Raw genomic sequence first — 27199 nt, 5'->3', positions numbered from 1 at the left:
TGAGGTGAATATGCTTTGCATTCTGACAGTTTGAAATAAAAATGAAAATAGTGTTGGGATGCAAAAACGATCTATTTTCTTAATGCAAAACATCAAATCAAACACTAATATACACGTATATGCACCGCTTTGACCCTTCTCTGAAGATCCCACCTTCATGCATGGGAAAATGACATGTTTGGTCACCCTAATTGAATTCAAGTCTAACAGCAGGCAGTCAGGATTGTGCAGTGGTGTAATGGTTCATGCGGAGATGAGGCGGGCCGCTCCTCTGTGCACCTGCGCCTGAAGAGGCCCGTACTCCACGCGCTCGCCGTCCACCGTCATCACACCGGCCGTACTCAGCGGCTCCAGCCTCAGCGCTCGTGCACGCCGGTACACCAGATGAGCACAGCCCAAGTCCAGGTGCGTCCCGCTCTGCATGGCCCGGAAGAGCCGCAGCATCATGAGGCGTGAGACTCCCCCCGTCACGTAGAACAGGTGAATGAGTCCGTCATCGACCCGTGCGTCTGGAGCCGCCCGCAGATCCTCGTCCAGGTGCGCCTGGAACATGGCCAGCACCAGGACGAACTCCTGCTCCTCCACCTGCGTCCAGTCCTGCGGGACGGGCTGCTCCAGAGGGACCAGCAGACGGTCAGGCAGCCGGCTGTCTGCGCTACAGAACCCAGCTGAGGCTGATTCTCGCTCGCTTTCGGCAGGCAGGAACGCCAGTTTCCCCTGATACACGCGTAAGGAGGCCAGACTCAGCAGCGTGCTGAGGAGGAAGCGCAGCGCTCCGATCGGCCGGAAACGCTCGCTCTCGATGTCCACGTCGGCCACGAAGCCCCAGGCCAGAGACAGGAAGGAGAAGAGACGAGCGCCGGACGCCAGACGGATGGAGACCAGGTCCAGTTTAGACACCAGACCCTTACAGAGCAAGAAGCCACAGCTGGTGAGCAGATCTTCACCCCACACCGGAGACGCTCTGCAGAGAAGCAGCAAACACACAAACACACACACACATGAGCGCTCAATCAGTCAGGCTTCACTGCGTACTGATGACCAAACAATAAAACATTAGAGGTGGACCAAACACCTACTACGACAGAGCTGTTGTAGTATTAAAACCTATTACAGTATTTCTTATTATTCTGAATTAGCCGTTCTTAGCCGTTTAAAGTGTAGCTTGTTTTGTCATTTTTAGTAAATGTCACTTTCCTTCTCCAAACATTTCTATGACGCTTTATTTTTATGTATTTTTAAGGAATGCTTTAGTAATTTGTTTTAAGTCAGTTTCTAATCTAATCTAATTTATATTTATTTTAGTAATTTTAGTGCTAAAACATTGATTTCGATCATCTGCCAGGTTAACAATTTCAACATCAAGTTTTTAAGTGCAGGTTTTTCATCTAATATTTATACTGAATTTTATTCCAGCTTTACTTGAATCACCAAAACATTTCTAATATTTTTTAGTGAACAGTAACAACAGATCATAAATTAATTAGATCATTACATTATAGCAGAACTATAATCAATGAAATGAAGTTTATATAATGCAGCATAATTTTACAAAGAACAAAATTAACCTTATACTATCCTTTCAATATAATATTTAAGAAATTTTGGTTCGAGTAAATTCATTATATCTTTCTGTCATTTTCATTACATTTTATTTTAAATATTTGTAGTTTAGTTTCAGTAATGGCAGCACTTCATCTTTAACTTGTTTTACCTATTTTGATAAGTTGTCATGGCATCATTTCTCTTTTTTCAAGTTCACATTTGTTTCATCTCATATTTATTTGACTTCAGCTTTATTTCTGTTACTGGATTTGACGTTTATTCAGTAAATAGTGTACACAGTGCTAGTATTTCATCTCAACACATCCACAGTCTCGATCAGAGCACGTCAGTTCACCGGACAGTCATCATGACAAGACATTACTCATCTCTAGTTGTTAAAGTACAGGTTTCTTTAGCTTCTTTCACTCAAATAAGGGCTAAACCGGCTCACATTACACCACACAGGAATCAGGATTACAGCCGTTACATTAAGAGTTTCCTTGTGAGTTTCTATTTGATAATAACCGATAAGGTTGATAAACCAAGAAAATGGATAAATAAAGTTATTACTTGCACATCTGCAGTTCTGAAGTACTAATAAAGGCTGAAACATGACCGTCTGTTTGCTGACAGTCTCATGATGGGACAGTAGGAGGCGTCTGTGCTTCATTAATTCATTATGAGCTGAATTACAGTCCTGATGAATGTGGTCTGCTTCATCTTCTTGAATAGAAATGACTCTATTAATGAGGTTAAAGTCCCGAACTTGTATTCTTCAGCTCAAAGAAATCCCTCAGAGATGCAGCTCACACAAACAGATGCTAATGGCTGGAATAATGACTGCTTACATCGCAAACTTTAAATTGAGCATCTGAACGAAACACAGCACAGACTGAGTGTAAACGAGGTCTGAAGCTGCATGAACACTGACTCCAGATCAGAGATTCAGAAAGGACTCGAGCTGGCTGGCTTTATTATTTCAAGGAGTTCAGAGAGCTTATACCTGGGAAACTCTCTTGAGGAAGCTGTGCTATTTTTATTTCATTAAATTCTATATTAACGAGTTCTGTTTAAGACAGTCAATGAGAAATGAATGAGATATCCAGTAGAGATGCACATTATATCAGAACCGTATTGGCTGCTCTTCTGTATCCTGTTCCTGTTTAACGGATGTGAATATTTTCCTCATTTCCTCATTCAGATTATTTTTACTCTATTATCTAACGCTCATTAGAAGCACTAAATAAGCCTGTTAACTGTCATTTTTAGAAAATTTCCAAATTAATTAAAATATGTCATACTGTGCATTAATGTTGTGGTACCTAAATTCAAAATTATTTCTAAATTAAAAAATAATCATAATTTAAGATAAAATAAAAATAAATAAAATCATATAAAATTTAATTTACTAAATTAAATGACATTATTTTTAATGAATTAGATTAGTTTTTTATTTTATTTTTTATTTTGAGTTTACATAGAAAATAGATCAGAATTGTATTAATGGTCATAACGTGTGCTTTGGTCCAAATTTTAATACAGAATTTCATAAAATGTAAATTAAATGACTATTACATAAAATTTTATTTAAAATATATAATTTTTTTAAATCATTAAATATTTGAATTAAAATTTTGTTTTTAATTTTATGTTCAAAACACAACAGAATTGTATAGTTTGCCATTGCCCGAATTTTGATAAATACTTTTAATAAAACTTATATTAAATTATTAAATTAAATTTAAAACGAATAGGATAATTCGTTTAAATGAACTAAATTAAATTAAAGTTGAGTTTTTAGTGTATAAACAAAATAACAATTTTATGATTGACCACAACCAGTGTTGGGAAGGTTACTTTGGAAATGTAATAGGTTACAGATTACAAGTTACCCTGTTTAAAATGTAATAGTAGTGTAACTTTTTTAATTACTTTAATAAAGTAATGTAACTAATTACTTTTGAGTACTTTTTGATTACTTTTCTAAGTTTCTAATGAATGTTTTTTGGCAACTGTAAATCATTTTCAAATTTTCAAAACGTTGGTGTCTTTTTGAAACACTGCTGTCTCTTTGTATGATGATAGTTTCTCAAAATAAGTAAAATGCTCATGAAGGGACTCACAGCAGTTCTAGAGATTATGTTTGTGTTCAAAAATTAGGCTGGGAAATCTCACACTCATACACCCACAACACATTATGAAACTTGGACAACCCTATTTTGTGTATGGACCTGACATGAAAAAGATTTGAATCCTTAGGTTGGGGACATGCAATATAATTTAGAGTTCTCTCCTGAACTGCATCTTCACTTCCATTATCTGCTTGACTAAGTAAACAAAGACAAAACTACATTAGCATATTTACAGATGAAACTGACCTGCACCTGAAACCCTGAACAGAAGTGTCGCTTCTCTGCTCCAGCTGTGCGCTTACACAGTCCACTCTATTCTCTCTCTCTCGTATTGATTACTCGGAGTCTGATCCAAACCGTTCGGCAGAGGCGTGGAGAGCGACTAAATTGTGATGTAATTAGATTTAATTATCGAATGACGGATTCGGAAATAATCGCTTTAGTACATTCTGCGTGCAATTATACAATAACAATATTAAAATAGCGGGCCAAATCTGCCAGGCGACCGGGAATTGTCCTGGTTCTCCCGATGGCCAGTCAGCGCCAGGTTTCCACAGACACGCAGAAAGTGCTGGATTCATAGATTGTCATTTTGCAGCTTAATATTCACAGACACTCCCATATCGCGTTTTGATTGAAGTCAGTGTACTGACCTACTTTTGATTTATTCTTTCCAAAATGTGGCATATTCCGTCCGCGTTAAGCTGAATTCCGTTTTTCTGACTGGATTCTACGAACCAGACTGTGTTTTCCGCGTTGCGGAGATTATGGGCCATATGTGTTAGTGCAATTTGGGAAAGAAATAAGCTGTATGAGGATGTGTAAATATTCAAATGTAATCCCCTTTGTAATCGTTAAAATTTTCAAAAGTAACTAATTTAATTACTAATTTTTTCTTAGTAACTGTAACTGATTACAGTTACATTAATTTAGTAATTAAATTACGTAACGCCGTTACATGTAACTAGTTACTCCCCAACACTGACCATAACTTAGTAGCATTGAAATTTATTATTGGATTTAATACAATTTAAATGAATTAAATTCAAATTTGAAATAAATTAGTTCTTTAAAGTACTGAAATGAAATTAAACTTTAGTTTTAAGTATTTCATTTGTTAATTTCCATAGCTTATTTCATTATTGGCTGTAATATATTGCCATTGGCCAAAATTTTGATATCGTCTTTCATATTAACTCATCTCTAAACATCATGAGAAGAAGCGAGATCCGGTTGGTCCCTCTACATGTCAATCAGACAGCATGGTGGGCGGTGCTTGTCCTGCATGATCTGAAGAGTTCTCTCTGATTGGCTCACCGTGTGTAGTGATGGACAGAAGCAGCCAGGGCATTTCCTGAACCTCCAGGCAGGATTCCCAGAGGAGTCTGGATGGCCTTTTCCCAATCCGGCCTATCCATTAGACCATTCACCACCTAAAACACACACACACACACACCCCTCTGTGAGATGAATACACACACACACACACAGAGAGAGATGGACACAAGTGATCTGCACACACCTCAAACAGCAGCCCGTCTCCAGACAGAACGACCAGAGCGTCCCACTGCATCAAGTCAGCGCTCCTCACCAGATCCCGCGCATGATTCTGACGCTCTGTAGGACACAGATCACAGAAGACGGTCAGATTTCTGTCTGTCGCAGACTCTGAGACCAGATTCTGTCTGATGCATTAAACATATAAACGCAGCACTGTTGAGCTTAAAGCACTTTTCTCAAAATCACTAGCCCCCAAAAGTTTTGAACACTAAACCTGGAGTTCTATAATATAATTGGCTCTTATGACAAACTGCTTGTGGTGTTCCTCGTTTGTAAGCTGCGTAAAGCATCAACTAAATTAATGAATGTTAACTATTGAGTTAGATACAGTTCTCAGAGCACAAGAAATATGCATGAAACTCCTTATAAGAATTTCACAGTCTAAACTGTGTGAAGTTTTGATCCTTTGAGTGTGTGTGTGAGTAACATCACTGATGGTGTGTGTGTGGGTGTGATAGAAAGAGAGAGAGAGAGAGAGAGAGAGAGTAACAGCTCTGAAGGAGTGTGTGTGTGTGTGTGTGTGTGAGAGAGAGAGAGAGAGAGAGAGAGAGTAACAGCACCGATGGAGTGAGTGTGTGTGTGTGTGTGTGAGAGAGAGAGAGAGAGAGAGAGTAACAGCACCTATGGAGTGAGTGTGTGTCCATCATTTAGAATTCTATCGTACATCATTCTATCATCCATCCATCATTGCATAATTCATCCATCCATCCATCCATCATCCATCCATCACTCCATCCATCATTATATCATCATCCATCAATGCATCGTCCATCCATCCATCATACTATCATCCCTCCATCCATCATTATATCATCATCCATCATTGCATCATTCATCAATCCATCCATCCATCATTCATCCATCCATCCATCCATCATACTATCATCCATCCATCCATCATTGCATCATTCATCAATCCATCCATCCATCCATCATCCATCCATCATACTATCATCCATCCATCCATCACTGCATCATTCATCAATCCATCCATCCATCATTCATCCATCCATCCATCCATCATACTATCATCCATCCATCCATCATTATATCATCATCCATCATTGCATCATTCATCAATCCATCCATCCATCATTCATCCATCCATCCATCCATCATACTATCATCCATCCATCCATCATTGCATCATTCATCAATCCATCCATCCATCCATCCATCATCCATTCATCATACTATCATCCATCCATCCATCATTGCATCATTCATCAATCCATCCATCATTCATCCATCCATCCATCCATCATACTATCATCCATCCATCCATCATCGCATCATTCATCAATCCATCCATCCATCATTCATCCATCCATCCATCCATCCATCCATCCATCCATCATACTATCATCCATCCATCCATCATCGCATCATTCATCAATCCATCCATCCATCATTCATCCATCCATCCATCCATCCATCCATCATACTATCATCCATTCATCCATCATTGCATCATTCATCAATCCATCCATCCATCATACTATCATCCATCCATCCATCCCTTCATCTATCATTATATCATCATCCATCATTGCATCATTCATCCATCCATCCATCCATCCCTCCATCCATCATTATATCATCCATCATTCGATTATCATCCATCATTAAATCATTCATCCATCCATCATTCATCATTATATTATCCATCAAACTATTATCATCCATCCATCATACTATCATCCATCCATCCATCATTGCATCATTCATCAATCCATCCATCATTCATCCATCCATCCATCATACTATCATCCATCCATCATCCATCCATCCATCCATCCATCCATCATACTATCATCCATCCATCCATCATTGCATCATTCATCAATCCATCCATCCATCATCCATCCATCTATCATATTATCATCCATCCATCCATCATTGCATCATTCATCAATCCATCCATCCATCATTCATCCATCCATCCATCCATCATACTATCATCCATCCATCCATCCATCATCGCATCATTCATCAATCCATCCACCCATCATTCATCCATCCATCCATCATACTATCATCCATCCATCCATCATTGCATCATTCATCAATCCATCCATCCATCATACTATCATCCATCCATCCATCATTCTATCATCTATCCATCCCTCCATCCATCATTATATCATCATCCATCATTGCATCATTCATCCATCCATCCATCCATATCATCCTTCTCTCATCATCCTTCTCTCTCTATCATCCTTCTCTCCACTGTTCTATCATCATCCATCCATCATTCTACCATCCATCCATCCCTCCATCCATCAATATATCATCATCCATCATCTATTATCATCCACCATTACATCATTCATCCATCCATCATTCTATCGTCCATCGTTTTATCATCAATCCCTCGACCATTCATCATTCTACTATCCATCCTACTATTATCATCCATTCACCCCTCCATCATTCATCCATCCATCATTCTATCATCCATAGCGTTGGGTCAAAAAAGAGCCACAAAAAAACTATGGATAACATTAAAGAAGTAGAAGATTAGAAATATTTAAAATAAATCCATATCATTCACATGCTTCTTGGATGCTCTCATTTCCCAAGCTTCCCTTACTCTAAGCCTAATAAATGTATTTTTTTTCATTATTTAATAGAAAACCACACATGTAATGTTTCTACTGTATCTCTGTCACTCACTCTGATATTTAGTTTAGATGAGTGCTGTCTGTCACTGTCTTTAATCAGTTCTGTGAATTACTGTATGCTCATTCTTTATAAAGTAGCAACAATGTCGTTTGTAAAGTACAGTCTTTAGGCACATTAGTATTTTCACCCCAAAAAAGGGTTTTAAGACAGTTATTTATATATTTTGCTATAGTGTGTCAGTATGAAATATCAGTTTACAGTTTTAACATTCATTTTGTCATTCATTTTAATAATAATCTAGTGAGATTTTTGAACGCACAAGCAGTATGACCACAGCCGGTGCTACACATGGAGATCTGATCTCACCATCATCGAATCTGTCTGTGATTACATGAAGAAACAAATGAAACTGAGACAAACTAAATGTAAACTGATATTTTCTACTGACAGACTACAGCAAAATAAATAACTGGCCGAACATGAAAATACTAATGCACCGTTTTACTAAATACTAAAGCATGACTTTTGCACAGTAGTGAATGTGTAATTAAATTAAGTATATTAAGTATATTTAAAGTAAAACAGCTATGTGTGATGAGCGGTGAACGCAGTGAAAACTTTACAGTAGATGGGAAACCGATTGCTCCCTCCAGACCGTTTGTAAACTGTATTTATGACAAAGAACTGCACAGATACAGATTTTCTAACAATCTTATCTATTGACAAACACACACCTTGTGTCCTCTGTTTGTGTTTGAGTCCGCTCACGCTGCTCCCCTGCGGTCTGAGGATTGAAGCGCGGGACTGACTCTGAGGCGATCGCGAATTTGTGTACAGCTACATGCTATAGCCCCATTAAAAAAGCTTAGCGAAGCCCATGCTTCTTGCGTACATTTCAGAGAACCAGGACAAATATTTCAAATGATTGCTCAGGCATTTAAGAGGCACCAAAATCTGCATTGGTTTGGTTCATACTAGTTCCATAGGTATGGCACCAGGTTTCGGTACCCAAGCCTAATCATCCATCCCTCAATCATTCACCATTCTATTATCATCCATTCATCCCGCCTTTGTTCGTCATTCTATCATACATCCATTGGGAACACAAACGGCACAGTTTCCTGAGAGTAAATCATGCAAAACTGATGAGCAAACACACTTCTAACTACACAAACACACTCAACATTTACTGATGGATGTAAGAACAGATCCGACTGAATCAGCATCAACACACACACACACACACACACAGACACACACACACACACGTGATCAGTCGTCCATCACTCGATGTGTGTGTGTGTTTCTCTGTCGGATGTTATTCTGAGTTCTAGCTTGTCCTCTGTTAGCAGTCCCACACCAGTATATGTGTGTTCTCTGGGAATCGAACCCATGACATTTTGTGCTGCTAAACACAATGCTCTACCGCTGAGCCACAGGAACTCTCTCTCTTTGTTGTTGAAAATGAGCTGAAACCGCCCTGCCTGCTGTTCATAGCAGATCATATAATGCCATTAACAAGCTGAATCTGTTCAGAGAGCTTCTCTGTGTGTGTGTGTGTGTGTGTGTGTGTGTTACACACCTGTGATGAAGAGTGTGTGTGGTATATCTGCCTCAGTGAGCATCCGCTGTATGTGGCGGTTATAGAGAGCCATCGCCTGGCCCTGCCCACTCTGAGGATTGACCAATACCATCATGCCACGCGGTCGGCGGACCTCTGAGAACAACACACCTGACAGAGAGAGAGAGAGAGAGAGAGAGAGAGTATCACATTAACATAAATGACTTAAAGCTGAAATCCATATGTTTTGCATCTTTGTTGCCATCTCTGTTTGAAACCTGCAACTGCAGTTATTTAAAGATTCTTCTTCATGTGGGAAGGCCAAAAGGATCAAAAACAAGCGATTGTTAATGCGTCAACAACATGTTTAATACGCGTAAACAACATGTATTTAACACGTTAAAATTCATGTGTTTTTGACCCTTTTGGCCTTCCATACCTCTTACATGGGTTCCATTACCATCATGTGCTGTTTGCATCCACACGCGATGAGTACTGATGCAAAGACGAACGACTCAAATAAGAAAACATTATTACAAGTTTACAGTTGTGAATCGGTCTAAGGTCATGATGGCAATAGTTTTGAACACTGTAGCCTACTTTTGGATAATTTTGCACCAAGGTTTAAAAGTTACATAATGCACCTTTAAATGATCGTTCTGTGAACAAATGGGGGAAATAGAATAAAATAAAATCAATTATAAAATAAATACAAATAATACAATTAAACCAAATCAATTAAATAAAATTGATAATACTAATACTAAAAAATAAAATAAAACATAACAATATGAATTATTAAATAAATAAATAAAAATAATACAATGTTCTGTGTTTTATAGAGTAAAGTTAATAAAATAATATGATCACTTAAATAAAAAATAAAATCACTTAAATAAAAATCTAAACATAACACAAATGAATATTCTAATAAAGTAAAATTTAAATATAAGAGAATACAGTAAAACTATAGCAAAAATGTAATTCTAAAAAGAAAAATGAGAATAATAAAATAATAAATTTACAGAGTGAATAACATAAAATGATCAATTATAAAATATAATAATCGATTATAAAATAAAAAAGAAAATACAATTAAAATATAATAAAATGCATTAAAACTATAGCAAACATTTTGTGTTCTCATGCTGTAAATGTGGTGCCAAACGTGAGGTGTGGGGTGTTTATTTTAACGAAAACATTATGAAATATTAGTTAGACAGACAGTGAATGACTGAGCTGTGTACAGAATTATTACACAATTATCTAAAAAATGGAGTGACAAACATATTCAGCTGCACTTAAACTGTTTTGCTCCTCATATTTGAGACGAATATTCCACATAGTTTTGTCGTCACATTGAGTTCTGGAGGAAAACATAATAATAAAGTATCAGATGACATATTTCACTGGAAAAGTCATTCAAATATGTGAATTATTCAGTTCATATCATGTGATGTTGCATTGTTATGAAGATACTGAAAAACTACTGATTGCTGCTGACATTTGTGCTCATATTTATATATTACTTATTTATTATCGTTTAAATTATTACATTTTAAATTAAAATGCATGAATGAAAAAATAAAAAAATGAATATAAATATATATTTTTTGCATGCATTTTGTATTGTTTTATACTAATGCAATAAATCATTAAAGTTAAAGATTGTTCTGCTGAACTAATTTCCTCTTTTTGGTCTGGTTGTTTTGACATCTGTGGGGTAGAAGATTTGAATCGAGTGTTGGAAACATGATTTTAATTATCTTTAAATGGTTTTATTTTTTATGAATACCATAAGAAGAGAGAGCATGGCCTCGGACGGGTGGCATCGGGCAGCGCTAATGCTAAAAACTCACGAACCACACACAAACAGAAGTGGCTTTGTCTTGATTTGGTGTGATGTATAGCTCTGAGAGTGTTTATGTATGTTACAGGAGCTCTGTGCTTCTCGTGGGACGGCGCTCAGATCATCTGGTCGAGCGGGACGGACTGGTTTCACGGGGAACGGTTTACTCGCGGGACGATGACCCTGATGACAGGTGAGGCGTGAATCCAGCACTCAACAGACAGCACACGCTCTTTTAAAGAAGACACACAAACCTTCACAGAGAAACTCATGAACACACACAGAAGGTATCGGTGTCTCAAACAGGTCCTGGATCTTTACTCATGGCACAGTTTCAATACATCACAAATGATTCATGAGGAGCTTTGGTTTATTTATTTATACTATCACTGCTCCTGTAACTCATCCAAACGGACAATTACACAATGAAAACATTTTTATCTATTAGTAGTCTGTAAGTGGGTTTTAATCACTCTGCTTTATATAACTGTGGTAAAATCACTATAATGTCACGAGTAAAAATACATAAATACATCTAAGTATTTTGAATGCTATAAAACATAATCAAAACATTTTAAAATAAATATTCTATAGTTAATTATATTAAATATATTTAATACATAATATAAAAACAAAACAAATGGTTTTTAACTTAATAAATTAAACTTTTTAGAATAATAAGACATAAAATAAATATAAATGCATATTTTAATTCACAATAATAATGCATTTAACAATATATAAAAGTAACAACAATTTTATGAAGACAATAAACACCTTCTGTTTTTTTTTTTTTAAATGCTCTGCATCATTTAACGCTGGTAAAACCACTATAATGCTCCTATTGCATTAATAAATGATCTCAGCCACTTCCTGTGGACTGAAACCGTTTTAACCTCCAGCAGCAGGAGGATGTTTAACCTGAGATTCACCTATAACCCAGAATCCTCTGGGGCCGAAAACAACAGCCACATGAGCCCTGTGCCTTCACAGTGAGACTCATTTAAATTCTCTCGGCAGATTCACACTGACGGACTCTAATTAGCAGCAGAGCCTCTGTCAGCATCATTAACTCAAACTGCACAGCTTCCCTTCATGAACAACACATGAACCAGCAGAGACCTCCACCCTCGGCCTTCACACAGGAACACCAGGGAAACAAACGCTAGACGGCTGACTACTAAGGGAACGAAGCTGCAAACATTGACTCTTTAAAGGAAAGGAATATGTGAGGCATTTCATATCACTTAGATGCAATAAAATAAAAAAGTACTTACATTTAGCAGACACTTTTATCCAAAGCGACTTATTTAGGCTACACATTTTTTTTACCAATATGTGTGTGTGTGTGTTATTGTTTACACATCTCTATGTGTGTGTGTGTGTGTGTGTGTGTGTGTGTTTACACATTTATATGTGTGTGTGTGAATGAGAGTGTGTATATGTGTGTGTTTACACATCTCTATGTGTGTGTGTGTGTGTGTTTGTGTGTGTGTGTGTCCGTGCGCTTACACATCTCTGTGTGTGTGTGTGTGTGTTACTGTTTACACATCTCTGTGTGTGTGTGTGTGTGTGTGTGTGTGTGTCCGTGCGCTTACACATCTCTGTGTGTGTGTGTGTGTGTGTGTGTGTGTCAGTACAAACACCTCAAAATATCCAACCACAAGTATTCAAAAACTTCTCTATGAATCACACAGAACCTGTCAAGAGCCAGATCATATTTCACAAAAAAACCAAAACATGAAGAGCCTGCATTCAGACGCATTAACATTTGTTTACGTCACAACATTACATTCATTACACTCAAACACATTCATAGTTTTACAACACTAATACATATATATATATATATATATATATATATATATATATATATATATATATATATATATATATATATATATATATATATATATATATATATATCATGTATTCAGACTACTTTTTGATTACTTTTGATTAACCTTGCAAGAAAATATATTCCATCCTTTATTAACATCATGTATAAAAAACACCGACACACACACAGATTTTTTTTAGAAGAAGAATTTGGGTAAATCAATAAATTCTGAAACATTTACTGCCATTGTGTGAATTTGATCTTTCTGTTCATCAAAGAATCCTGAAAAAATAAAAATGTATCACAGTTTCCTTTCCATTCAGATATTCATCAGCACAACGGTTTTCACCATTGATAATAATCAGGAATGTTTCTTGAGCAGCAAATCATCATATCAGAATGATTTCTGAAGAATCGTGTGACACTGAAGACTGGAGGAATGATGCTGAAAATACAGCTTTGTGTTGAAGTCTCGCTGACCTTGTAGTAAGATATCAAGGCATGTAAAATAACTCTCATCCAGCAACATCTGCAAATCCTGGAAACACATTCATCATGAAATACTGTACGATGCAGGAACACTCATCATTAAAGCCTCCGAACCAGAGACATGAGACCTCAGCTGCTCAATCAAACCATTACTCCAATAATAATGATGTGTTTGATATAATGAAGCACACTAAAAATAGCCAATATGACTGGTTTTTGACTTTAAAATAAAAATTGTATTCATTATCAAATGTATATAAAATAGTTTTAAATATAAGTAAATAAATTAAATTAAATAATTTTTTTTTAATAAATAAATAAATACATTTAAGAATATGTAAATAAAATAATTCTAAATATAAAGACATTTTAAAAATAGATCTAAAAATTAAATACATTAAACATTTTAAATAAAAACTTTTTTAATAAAATAAATACATCATACATTTTAAGTAAAATCAATTAAAAATATTAAATAATTTTAAAATATAAAATACATGCATGACAAATTTAAGCAAATAATTTAAAAATAAATAAAATGAAATATAAAGTAAATAAAATACATGTAAAAAATTTAATGAAATAATTTTAAATCACCATAAAAAAATACAAAATAATAAAATAAATAGTATGCTATATTTAATCATATATAAAAAGCTACAAAACTGACAATAAGTGCACCCAAGCCTTCTGTCGGAGTGATTTTACCACATTTAATAGATGTGATGAAATCACTATACCGCATGAATATGAAACATTACTCCAGATTTACAGCAGAAGACTGATGACATGCAGCGCATGTACAGCATGTGTTGTGGCCAAAGGGCTCGTGGGAATGTGATCTGACGCAGCCCGACAGCATCAGAGGAAAGGTCAAGAGGTCAGAGGTCAGCACAGATGAAACACTAGGGGCCCTTCAGAAGCAGATACAGATCCACACACAGCGTGCACGAGTACGTCTTCAGCATCAGCAGATGAGACGTGTCTCTCTCTGTCTCTGCAGTAACTGTGTCTTCAGTGAGTTCAGCGCTAATGAAGACGCTCCTGAGTTCTGCATGAGCGTGCATTATTAGCCACGAGAGCTCAAGAGCCTGATGAACAGAAGAACTGCTGTCGTCTCGCACTCGATTCAATTAACAGCTCATTATCGGGACTAAAAGCTGCCCACTAATGAAAAGACTGTTTGGCTGTTTTAGTGCAGGCAAATCTAAAACGCCAGCATTGGAAAACAAATGATATAATAGCTTATATATATTAATTATATTGTTGTGCTTATTGTTTTTATAAAAAAATCATTCATTCGTTTAAATGATTTACAACTAATCACAATGTATTATTTACATTTACCTACTTTTTATTTGTAATTTTCTTTTATATTTTTGTTGTTATTTTCTTATCTTTTAAACACACAGAACAATGTAGACAATCAGTTATACAAAAGTAAGGGAAAAAAAGCAAAACAACATAAAAAAAAAGAATAAAGTAAAGACCCTAAATAAATATATAAATGAATGTAGTCATTTTCTTTATTATTTTAATGCAACCTTTTAAAAGTGTACTATTTTACTTCATTTACATTCTTAAAATGTATGCTTATATGGCTTATAATAGCTTTGTTGTGCTTAAACTCTTTATAAAACAGTTTTTATTGCTTTTAATGCATTATTGCAATCACAATCACAAAATACAAAATGTCATTTGTCATATTTGTTTAAAAGTTTCTATTTTATTACTTAATTTTATTAGTTAATTGTGAAAATGTGTATATAAAAGCCATATACATACACACACACATATATATATATATATTATAATTGAAGACTTACTAGATGGATATATAGTACGCTTTCTGTTAGGTCCCTCAAATGAACATATCTGTGATTCAATGGTTTGATGTCACTAACCTCACAAACAGATCCAGTGTTTTTTATCCTCAAAAGTATTCACAGTATCGACCAGGTTCCTTGTAAGCACTACTGTTTATTTCCAAACAGACTGATAAAAAATCATTTGCATGCTCTTACTTCAGAAGAGTCTCATAAAAGCATCCATTCAGATCAGAGATGGCCAGATCGTATTTCCAGTTTAGTGTGCAGTATGGATTAAACTAAAGACTCAAAAGACTAAAATGAAATACAGTATGGCCTCTTTAAAATCCTCCACTGGTGTAGTGTAAACTTCTAAAACAATAAAACAACACAACTCTATAAAAACAGCCCCAGAAACGGTTTAGTCTTCCGTCATCTAGCATCGAGAGTGTCCCGCAGCGTCTCGAATGAATCACGATCAGGACATCTTCACATGTGACAGCTCTCCGCTCATTTAAAATACATGTATTCTGTTAAATAGTGAATTATCGTCTGCTGCGGATCACACATGCTGAAACAAGCACGTCAATTAAACATGTGAATGCAGTATGAGTGAGCAGTAGATGCCAAGCTGTGCCCTAAACACTGAACCCTAACACTATACGACCGCTAAAACTCACCAGTGTCCCCATCTCCAGGCTTCAGAAATCATTCATATCTGCTGATTTGATTAACATTATAAATGTCTTTACTGTCACTTTAGATCAACTTAATGCATCCTTGATGAATTAAAGTATTAATTTCTTAAGTCAACCCTTACTTTGCATGAACATAAGTGTAAACATGTACAGTATATTTAGTTTGGTGTTGACAGTGGTACAGAAATCACACACTTCATCTTTAAAGTCTATGAAGACGCACACATTTACTTGCACTTGTTTACAAATTACCTTGAAATCAAGAGCTATTTATAATATCTAGAAGTTAAGACACTGATATCATTGTCTTTCATTCTGTTTCATAAATATGCACATACGCACATGAATATGCATTGTTATGAATTCTTTGATGTCTTTGTTATTTTGGAGTTACAGTGTTTAATTCGGCTCATTCTTTTCACTCTTAAGTGCAATGTGAGAAAAAACAATGTGTTCAAGGAATAGTTCACCCAAAAATGAAAACAGTGGATCCTCTGCAGTGAATGGGTGCCGTCAGAATGAGAGTCTGATAAAAACATCTCAATAATCCACAAATATTCCACACCACTCCAGTCCATCAGTTAATGTAAAGATGCATGTTTGTAAGAAACATTTTTTTTATTATTATTTTTTTACTTCAAACCATTGATTCTGGCTAAAATACGGATCCATAATCCTATGAAGGAGAGTGTTTTACTTGTGGATTACTGTGATGTTTTTATCAGCTGTTTGGACTCTCATTCTGATGGCACCTATTCACTGCAGAGCATCCATTAATGAGCAAGTGATATATTGCTACATTTCTAGAAATCTGATGAGGTTTGTTTTGTCCTCACAGTACCTCACTATTCCTTCCACTGTAACTCTGAGTTACAACAGTATCCTGGAATCATCATTAAAACGAGCTCATCGTTCAGAACTTCCTCAGATGTGTCTCGTCCTGATCAAACATCTGCAGGAACCAGTAGTTTGAGTCTCTGTTGTGTGTGTTTCCAAAAACTGAAAAACTGTCACGAATGGCATCCGACAAAACTTGTCTGTCCTATTTTTACGTGTTCAAAGATTCAAACAGCTGAATTGTTTATGCTTGACATAATTACAGTATCTATTGCCTAAATTAAGCCTGAACAGTTTTGTCTTGTTGCATCAAACAACAACAGTGATTTTCGACTTTGCAAACCATAAATACAAAACACAGTTAATTTAACCCTATAAAGCCTTCTGTATATGTGATACACACATTTCAAGTTTCTGATCATAAAACATGAAAAACCTGCTGTACACAATCTAATCTTAAAACTCATTGTTTAAGATCAGCTTATAGTTTTGTGTATTGCTTTTTCATTCTTTCATTTATGTATCTTATTAATTGTAAGGTGTCCTTGAGTGTCTTGAGAGGTGCTCATAAATAAAATGAATTATTATTTTTATCTATTACATGCCTTTTTGTTGTGAAATCTTTGCTGACTTGTATAAAGAAATCATAAGAATAACTTAAAGCCTCCAAAACATCTCCTATCTCATCTTTAGAGGAGCGTTTATTATCTCTCACTCGTCATTGTATTGCATTATATGTTTTAAAACTACAGAGCTTTGATCATCAAACTAATCATCTTACTAAACATGTATAAAGTGAAAACTTATATTTATATAATTTTATGTAAGCTGTACTTTTATAAAGATCTCATTTGTCCATATCAACATCTGCACTAAATTGCATAGTTTTGCTGAAATAAATAAATAAATAAATAAATAGGTGTTTTCCTACATATTATCAAGATATCAGACTAAATGGGCCATAAAAGCCTGGTGTATCAGATATGATAATCATCAAAAACAACAAAAACATGCACACTTTTTTTTTTTGGTCTAAATGTTCAATAAACTCTTCCATTTATACAGAAAAAAAGAATCTGATTATTATGTGTCTGCAGGTGAACCTCATGTCTCTCAGCATCTCTTCACATCTGAGCATCATCTCACACACATTATCACATCTCTTCATGTCCACCATGAGCAAAAACACCTCAAATCTGACCACAGTAAGATCATATCTACCTCTATCAGGTGTTAAACACACACACACATCTCAGGTTCGTGATCAATTACAGTAAGGACTAGTCATCCAGCAGGTCAGACTAGTTGTCTATGTTCCTCCTGGCAAACTGTCACACCTCATCCTCTCTCGATGAACCGGAGGAACATATTTACCAGAGTACTGAAGGATTATAGTGCTTACATACACAGATCACTGTATTTTCACTATTAAACACTGGTTAAAGTGAGTTCAAGCAACTAACCAGCTAACAGGGAACCTTCTGGCAAAGTTCTCAGCGGTTCTTAACAGAACGTTCATTCAGAAGTATCTGGTCTTTAACAATGTTCTCATAACATTAACATGTAATAACGTTATTTACACACGTTCATGGGAGTTTTTTCCTAAAACATTTTATTAGAACGTTCGTCTAACGTTTTTGAATATTATTTGTCAGAAAGTTCCGAAAACTAAATGTTCGCAAAATGACGAGATGGAATGTTTCCTTGACGTTCGTCTAACGACGAAAAACATTTTGAACGTTCAGAGAAAGAGAAGCATATGTGCAGAAACCATGATATTTGCATGATCATTTTTTTGAGCTGTGTGTTTGTTGATGTTATATTGTTGCAAAGTGTTATCGAATTCGCTCATAAAAGCCTGTTTATTGAGTAAAGAGGAGTTTAAACTCTGTAGTAAGTTGGTTTCTTACCGTGAGCGTGTTCCGCGCGGCGCGCGTTGTTGATGGCGCGCGCCCACCGTTCCGCCTCGCGCAGGTTCGCGTCCTCATCATTATCATCCGTCCTGAGCGCGAGCCGAAAGCGCCGCTCGTCCCTCTGGCGCCCCGGACCCCAGGCCATCCAGCGGCGCCGGTACGGGTAGAGATACACGCAGAGATACGCGTCCTGGTCCTCGCCCCGGTGCGCGCGGCTCCACAGGCAGTCGCGCAGGTCCAGGTGCTCCGGCGGTGAAGAGGAGCTGATGTTCTGCACCGTCAGACAGCTGTCCGACAGAGTCAGAGCGTGTGTGAGCCGCCCGGTGTCCGCGTCCGTGAACTGCCCGTGCATGCGCGCACCCGCGGCGGTCCCGTTCCGCTGATGCTGCGCGTCCGGTTCATCCATCCCACGACCGGACAGTGATGCGGTGAGTGCGCGTGCTGCCCCGGGACGCAGTTTGAACACGTGTGTGTCTGTGTGTGTGTGTGTGAGAGAGAGAGAGAGAGAGAGAGAGAGAGAGAGAGAGAGAGAGAGAGAGAGAAGAAAAGAATGAGAGAGAGAGTTTGCATATCTCTCTCCCTAGTGACGGAAAAGCGGCATGACAATAAAATAACGCATAAGGCAAAGGGCGTGACATTGACAGTCTTAAGACCGGACACTTCTGAGTTGTTTTTTCGTCACTAAAAACACTGTGATGATGACTGTGATCTCGGAAGTGGAATTCAAAGAAAACCATGACTGTGTGTGAAAGAATAAAGCACTTACACACACACACACACACACACACACACACACACACACACACACACACACACATATATATATATGACCAGGGAGATCCGTCCCTGGTCAGGCATTTGACCACTGGATTTATGAAAATCATTTTCATTTTGAGAAGTATTTTCTCAACATTGCATCAACTATAGGCTACCGAGGAACACAATCATTAGGGGCCAAGCACCGAAGGTGCAAGGCACCTATTGTATCCGTTAGCATCATTTTTTTCTTCCGCCGCAAGTCTATGGCAGCCCATAGAACCGATTGCGGGAAAGTTGTATAATTTGGCACACTGATAGAGGACAGTCCCATCATTAACTACAGCAAATTTGAAGTCCCTAACTCCAACTCTCTAGCGCCATCACTTGTCCAAAATTTCAATATTTTTATGCTAATATCTTTTGAACTGAAGCCAGAAAATGGAAATTTGAATTTCCTTGGCTCATGCCAAGTCAAATGAACCCCAAAATTCAAAAATCGCAAGGTTTAGTTTTTTCGCTATTTTCGATTGTTTGAAAAAAATCTACTTTTTCGAACTCGTCCTAGACGGTTAGTCCGAATTTGACGAAAATTGGCTCAGACCATCTTCAGTCAATGCTGGCTAAAAGTTATGGAATTCAATTTGATTCGTCTAACAATTCTCGAATAACACGTGAACAAATTTGACGAAAAGCACGCAAATATGCATGTGAGGCTATATCTCAGCAACGGTTTGGTGTATTGAGACCAAACTTGGTGTGTGTTATAACAAGCATGACCTGAGCCTACCTGCAGTGTTTCGACGCAGTGCCACCTTGTGGTCAGGAGATATGAAAAATGCATATTTTTGCTTATAACTTCAGAATGGTTTGGCCAAAAACCACAAAACTGGTCTCTTTAGATTTGGTGGGTCATGTCGAGTCTTATGATATCCAATTTTCCCGTGTCAGCCATTTTAGGCGTCGGCCATTTTGAATTATGTTTTAAAATGCTGTATTTTTTAACGCATTACCGTATCATTACGAAAATAATTACAAAAATATTCAACTCCATGCCCTGAAGGTACTCAAAAAGTTGGGTGGCAGCGCCACCTTGTGGTCAAGAGTTATATTGAAATATCTAAAAATAACTTTTGAATAAATTAGACTATTGAAATGAAAATGTTATCCCTATATTCTTTGTGACCTGCCGAGAACATACTGCCATACTTCCTGACCTGCCATACTTCCTGTCCACCATTTTGAATAATGTTGAAAATCTACTTTTTCGAACTCCTCCTAGACCGTTAGTCCGATTTTCACCAAATTTGACGTGGATCATCTTCAGACGCCACTGGCCAAAAGTTATGGATTTCGTGTCGATATACAAAACGGTTCTCATTTAGCGCATCAACAAATTTGCTGGAAGGATGCTAAAATGCATTTGAGGCTGTATCTCAACAAAGCTTTGACATATTTGCACCAAACTTTGTATGTGTCATTGTCACCTCACACTGACCATGCCACATCAATTTGGTAACAGCGCCACCTATTGGCCAAGAGTAATTAACCATTCATTAACCTTCAATTATGAAATTTCCAAAAATGCTAATAACTTTTGATTGCATTAGGCTATTGTAATGAAACTGATCTCAAAATATTCCTTGGGTTCTGCCGACAATAGACATACCAATTTTTTAGTAGGAAATCTGAACGCCCTGTCCGCCATTTTGATTAACGTTAAAAATCTACTTTTTAAACTCCTCCTAGACCGTTTGTCCGATTTTCACTAAATTTGAAATGGATCATCTTCAGACCATGCTGGCAAAAATTTTTGGATTTCGTGTCGATATACGAAACGGTTCTCATTTAGCGCATCAACGAATTTGATGTAAGGGTGCCAAAATGCATTTGAGGCTGTATCTCTGCAACGCTTTGACATATTTGCACCAAACTTTGTATGTGTCATCGCCACCTCACACTGACCATGCCACATAAATGTGGTAACAGCGCCACCTATTGGTCAAGAGTAATTAACCATTCAATAACCATGAATAATTACACTTTTAAAAATGCTAATAACTTTTTATTGCATTAGCCTATTTGAATGAGAATTTGGGCTCAAAATATTCCCTGGCTTATGCCGATAACATAGATACCAAATGTGCCAGAGTAAGCTGAACTTCCGGTCCGCCATTTTGATTTATGTTGAAAACCTACTTTTTCGAACTCCTCATCAACCGTAGGTCCGATTTTCACCAAATTCCAATCAGATGATCTTCAGACTATGCTGACACAAAGTTACGGATTTTGTGTCGATAGACAAAACCGTTTTTGCATACCACAGCGACGAATTTGAGGCACAATGACAAAATGACACTTGAGGCTGTATCTCTGGAATGCTTTGGCATATTAACACCAAACTTTGTGTGTGTTATTGAAAAGTCACACAGAGTACACCAAATTCATTTTTTTAACAGTGCCACCTATTGGTCAAACTTGATAGGCCAAATAATCATGCTACTATTTTTTTAGCCATTTCAATTACAATAATCCTAAAATTGCTGTTATTGCTCATTAATGCATTTGGTGTGATGCTCCATGCCATGCTTAGCTCCTACATTTGCCGTTGGAGTGCTTGGCCCCGTAATTGCTGCTTGCAGCTATATTTTTTAATATTATTATTATCCTTCAATGGGTTATTTAACCATGCATCATGTCCTTGGAAATCTTTTGTCTTTTACACATATAAATGCAAAAATTCACCTTGTTTCTTACTTACATGTAATGCAGGGATTCCAGGGATTTTGTCATCTGAACCTCTTTCACCGAATATACTGTATTTCAATAGAAGTACACCACCAGAGATTGTAAAATAAATATTTTAATATTACATTTACATGTTATGAGTATTACATTTGCATGTTCACGCTTTTCTGATGTTGTTTAATGGTCAAAAATGTTTTCATTTTAATGATTTAATTAAATGTGAGCTTTTCATTTAACTCACAAGCCTCCTGCAGTTACTTCACAAACCCCAGTTTGGGAAACATTGATGTAATGTAGCCTAATGTTTAATGCACTTTATGTTGTTAATAACAACAAATGGAATGTATATTATTTTATAGATAGATAGATAGATAGATAGATAGATAGATAGATAGATAGATAGATAGATAGATAGATAGATAGATAGATAGATAGATAGATAAAAGTTATGTGACTTTCATTATTTTGTCTGTTCATTTGTTTTAATGACCTTTATTTTGTAAATAAGTAAGGATAATACTTTTTTATTGTGCAGCGGATAAATAAATGACACTTGTTTACCACGATTATAACGATTACATATTTAAAATTATAATTACAATTAAGTAGCAATAATCAGATTTCTATGTTTTTTGAATGATCAATGAACTGTTTTTATACAGTATATGTCAATTAATATTTTTTGAACCTTTATTTTGTAAAACGCTTCACTTGCCCAGCGCGCCTCACGGTTTCCACATGACACATATCCTGCGCGCAAAACTCATTAATGCAGTCTTCGTAGGGCACTTGAAAGGGAAACATTAATGATAGATACGCTGTAGGGTCATTCCAAACACAATTCAATACACGTGTATTAATAAGTCAGTTCCAGATGACCGTTATTTCGAACGCTCCACCTCTCAACCCTCAGAACTCAACTGCGAAGGGAACAGGGCGCAGGGTGATCGCTACAGAATGGTACACAGCCCTAGTCACGTGGGCCGTGACGTCCCTGCGCTATAAAACCGGCCGCTCGCTGCTCTTCGTTCTCTCTTTCCTGCGCACCTCGTGGATGCTAGCTGTCTTTCTGCTACATAAGCGATTAAAACATGTGCATACCGCGTTACAAGCGAGGAGCAGGTCGCCACGCGCCCAGACCACCGTGATAAATGTAAGCCTGATGATCAAAGCTGTTTTTATTATTGATCTTGCACTTAATTATAGCGTAAGAACGACGGTCGTTGTTCTCCTTTGTGTTCCTGCAGGTTGTGACTTGATCGTTATTATCTGCTGGATGTTTTACGGTGTGATTTTAAGCGCAGGTCACTGAAATGGTGGACTTTACAATGTAAGTATTCTGTGTTTTTAGTGTTATTACTATATTTCTAGTTCATTGCTTAATTGAGCTATACAAAACTGTCGGTTTTTCCCGTACCAAAAGGAAAAGCGTTAGTTTGAGTTGTGTTCTGTGATGAAACTGCTACATAGGAAGTGCCGTCTGATGCGATAACTGACGATGGCAAAGCAAGATCAGTCTGAGACACAACGTGCAGATGTGTTGTTTCACTGCTCTGGACACCGCAGATGTGTGATCACGTGTTTCTCTTCTCCACAGGTGAACATCTGATCCTGGACCCTGCTTCAGCACTGAGCTGGTCAATCTCTCGCTTGAATCTTCCTGAGATGCATCTGCTTCCAGAACCCGTCTGAAGCATGTTTTATATCTATAGATTGATCCGAAGCCACCGTGAAGTCTCCTGATTCACCTGCATGCAGTGCTGTACGTATATAGTGTTTAACTATAACTTCAGTCTTAAATGGTGTAATCTAGTTCTTTTTAAGTCCGAATAGTCACTTGTAAAGGGAAAACCTGACCCAAGATCAGTTTAGACCCGGTTTATTTAATCAAGCCTGTGATGAGAGAAGTTATCCCTGTCTGAAAAACACCTGTGGAGTTTTGGTATTCTGAGGCTTGAGTTTCATAATGAGTTTCATAATTTCGATTTTAACTATAAAAATATATTTAACACTAGTGACTCTCGTTTTGCAGAAGCGCTCCATGGTGACCGTGACGAATGCTGGAGATTGACGTCAGACCAAATGTCTTTTACAATGTTTATTAAATAAAACATATAAAATGATTCCTGTCTCTCTGTGTTCATGTTGAAGACTGAGTTGTAGGAGGTTTTCTTCAGTGTGTTCAGGAAGTACAGCTCCTTCTACAGGAAGTCTGTCCTGTTCGAGAAATGAGCAGAAACCATTAGTTGGGACATTGTCTGTTTAGGGAAATGGTTGCTCTTGAGGCAATAACGGCTAAGCATTACCTCAAAAGGAAGTTCATGTATTCTAGGGCTTCCTAATGATTTTAGTGGTTTATGCAGCTCTCTACTATTACGGTGTGTCTTAACATTCATATTTAGAGAAACTAAACCAGTACACTACAGATTTGTCAGATACATTTAAAAAAAACATACGAGTTATATCACTCATAAATGGGGCCAAAGAAAGTCTGACTTGGAAGAAACCCTTAAATATGATCCATGCCAATAATTTTTCATTTGAGTTGTTGCAATGGTAGATCATGACAAATTTGTCAGCTGTTAGTTGCTTAAATGCAACTGGTGTGTTTGTAATGAAGCCCTATATATACATAATTGAAATATTTACATTGTCATTACATGTAAATCTATATTTGTCCTCATTTTTAATTCACAAGTGTATATACCATAATCCTGTATAGTGCAGCTTCACCAGTAATGAAGTAGAATCACAAACATGCATATCTCTCCGACAGCGGCTAGTTTTTCTTAATCCGTTTGCACAGTAGTTTTGAATCAAATAATGTTGTTCAAATGATTATTTATATATATATATATATATATATAGTGAAATATGTTGCTGTTCATCAGTGTTTTGACTAAATGAAGGTGTTTTCTAATTCGTTTTAGTTGTATGTAATATAAATTCATCTGTTCAGTGTAATGTTTCACCCAAATAGAAATGATCAGAGTTCATCTGATAAGAACTTAATTATATTTTCCTAAATTATTTGTTTTTAGTGGATTTATTTAAATGTTTACGTACAGGGACATAAATAAATAAAAATGATGCGTGGACTAATGTCACGATTATTAGATGGAGTGCCCATGAGCTTCAGTAGAGGGCACTCCACTCAGGACCATTCCAGCCATTAACCACCAGATGTCACTTGGACACTAGCACCTCTCATACTGTTGCACCACACCCGAACTACATTACCCATGAGTCACTGCATCACAATCACCCTGCCATACCTGCATCTCATTCATCAGCCAATTTCCTTGCCACACCTGCACCTCATTTACACACACACATAAAAGCAGCACACTCACTCTCACTCACTGTGAAGTCTTGTTTAGCCTGTCTAACATTTCTGAGCGTTTCTCCCTGTTTGTCATTCCCGTGTTTGATCTTTGGACTGATTACTCCGACTCTGATTCTCTGCTGCCTGCCCCGATCTCTGCTTGTTTCTGGTTTCGACTCTGGTTATCCCTGACACACCTGACGCCATTCCTGATTTCTGCCTGTTTGACCATTCTTTAATAAAGCGCTGCATTTGGATCCGAACGTCTCTGGCTCATCATTACAACTAAGGTGTCTGAGATTGTTGGTGTTCCTGGTTAGCTGCTGATGTGCATTGACGCTATAGGAAAAATAATCGAATGATATTATAAATAATAGTATTTTAGTCCCAATTCACTTTTAAACTTTTAAACTAATTTTCCTGATTATATACTTACATGTTTATACCTTATTAACATTTTCAATGCAGGATTTTGAGTGTTTTTACAGTTGGTAAAAAAAAAATCAGCATCGAGTGTTTACTTTCAGCGCTGAGGAGTGTTGAGAAAAGAAACCTTGTAAAAGAGGCTAGCCTTCCCTTCTGGTATCAACCAATCATAATAGAGATGTAAATGACGTAGTTTTGAACGTCTCCCACTGTGCTGATAATGTACCAAGTACGTATGACGAGTAGCGATATTGAATATTTGATCGCCAGCAGATTTACCAAGCTGTCATTCAAACAGTATATATACAAAAATTAAAAATAAAGGGAGAACGTGCAAAAAGCTAGATAGGCCACATCAATTGTATTAATTAAAATAGATTGGATTAAACTTTTTTTGTCAAAATGCAGAGTACAAGTACAGAGCTAATGAAATGCAGTTAGCATCTAACCAGAAGTACATAAGTACAGAGTTAGTGAAGCTATGATATACAGAATGTACAGTGGAGTTACAATATTGAGCAGAGTATATACAGAACATTAATAGGAATGCAATGTAGGATTATATATATACATTATGAACAGAGCAATGTAGGAGTATATATACATTATGAACAGCAGTATAAAGTTTTATAGAAATAGCACAGCAGGCAGCTCTCTTTTAACACTGACTTTTAAGAAGGGATGGGATGTTTGCTTCAAGTGCCAGGTAAGTGCTATATTATCTTCTTGTACGTCGTTTTCTTTACATTAACCCTCTATGGTATGGAGTTGCCATATGGCAACAATTAATTTATACCCATTTATTTGTTATTCTGAAAAAACTACGATACATCACATTATGGGAATTAAAAGGGTCGGCATTAAGGTAGCCAACGATGTGCTGTTTTTAAGTCACATGACAACTGAATGTCCTCCCAAAACTTTTCCACTGTCACCCTGACACAGAAGACACCTGATGAAGTGCTCCAGAAATTGCTCTATTAACCTAATTTCTAAACATCTTTTCTCAAGGGGGATTTTTTTGCAACATCTTTGGTAAGTAAATTAGATATTTTCATTCACAAATTAATTTTGTCTAACATAT

At 36.8% G+C, this 27199-nt stretch overlaps 1 protein-coding gene, 1 long non-coding RNA gene and 2 other non-coding genes across 4 annotated transcripts; 3 read left to right on the top strand and 1 right to left on the bottom strand.

Moving 5' to 3' along the window:
* Positions 1–243: 243 nt before the first annotated feature.
* LOC132149641 (sphingosine kinase 1-like) lies at positions 244–19345 on the bottom strand. The gene is made up of 5 exons (XM_059559036.1): positions 18858–19345; positions 9448–9597; positions 5200–5294; positions 4995–5110; positions 244–964 (listed from the first exon to the last, which is right to left on the bottom strand). Exons 1-5 carry the CDS (start codon positions 19264–19266, stop codon positions 244–246), a joined length of 1491 nt encoding a protein of 496 aa, XP_059415019.1. The 5' UTR covers positions 19267–19345.
* A 4032-nt stretch (positions 19346–23377) lies between these two features.
* On the top strand, positions 23378–24484 carry LOC132149662 (uncharacterized). Its single transcript, XR_009435046.1, has 3 exons — positions 23378–23517; positions 23612–24126; positions 24397–24484. It is a non-coding gene; the product is annotated as an uncharacterized LOC132149662 (long non-coding RNA).
* Positions 23811–23887, top strand: LOC132150850 (small nucleolar RNA SNORD49). The gene has a single exon (XR_009436028.1). It is a non-coding gene; the product is annotated as a small nucleolar RNA SNORD49 (small nucleolar RNA).
* Positions 24252–24322, top strand: LOC132150849 (small nucleolar RNA R38). Its single transcript, XR_009436027.1, has one exon. It is a non-coding gene; the product is annotated as a small nucleolar RNA R38 (small nucleolar RNA).
* Positions 24485–27199: the final 2715 nt, after the last annotated feature.

The sequence above is a fragment of the Carassius carassius genome, chromosome 9 (assembly GCF_963082965.1).
Source record: "Carassius carassius chromosome 9, fCarCar2.1, whole genome shotgun sequence".
NCBI lineage: Eukaryota > Metazoa > Chordata > Actinopteri > Cypriniformes > Cyprinidae > Carassius > Carassius carassius.
This window is presented reverse-complemented; position numbering and strand designations above follow the sequence as displayed.

Excerpts from the sequence above, each read along its gene's own strand:
- LOC132149641 (XM_059559036.1), bottom strand. The coding sequence starts at position 19,266 with ATGGATGAACCGGACGCGCAGCATCAGCGGAACGGGACCGCCGCGGGT. Across the intron at positions 9,598-18,857 it reads CCGCGCGGAACACGCTCACG|GTGTGTTGTTCTCAGAGGTC; the intron begins GTAAGAAACCAA and ends TCTCTCTGTCAG. Across the intron at positions 5,111-5,199 it reads GAGACGGGCTGCTGTTTGAG|GTGGTGAATGGTCTAATGGA; the intron begins GTGTGTGCAGAT and ends TGTGTGTTTTAG.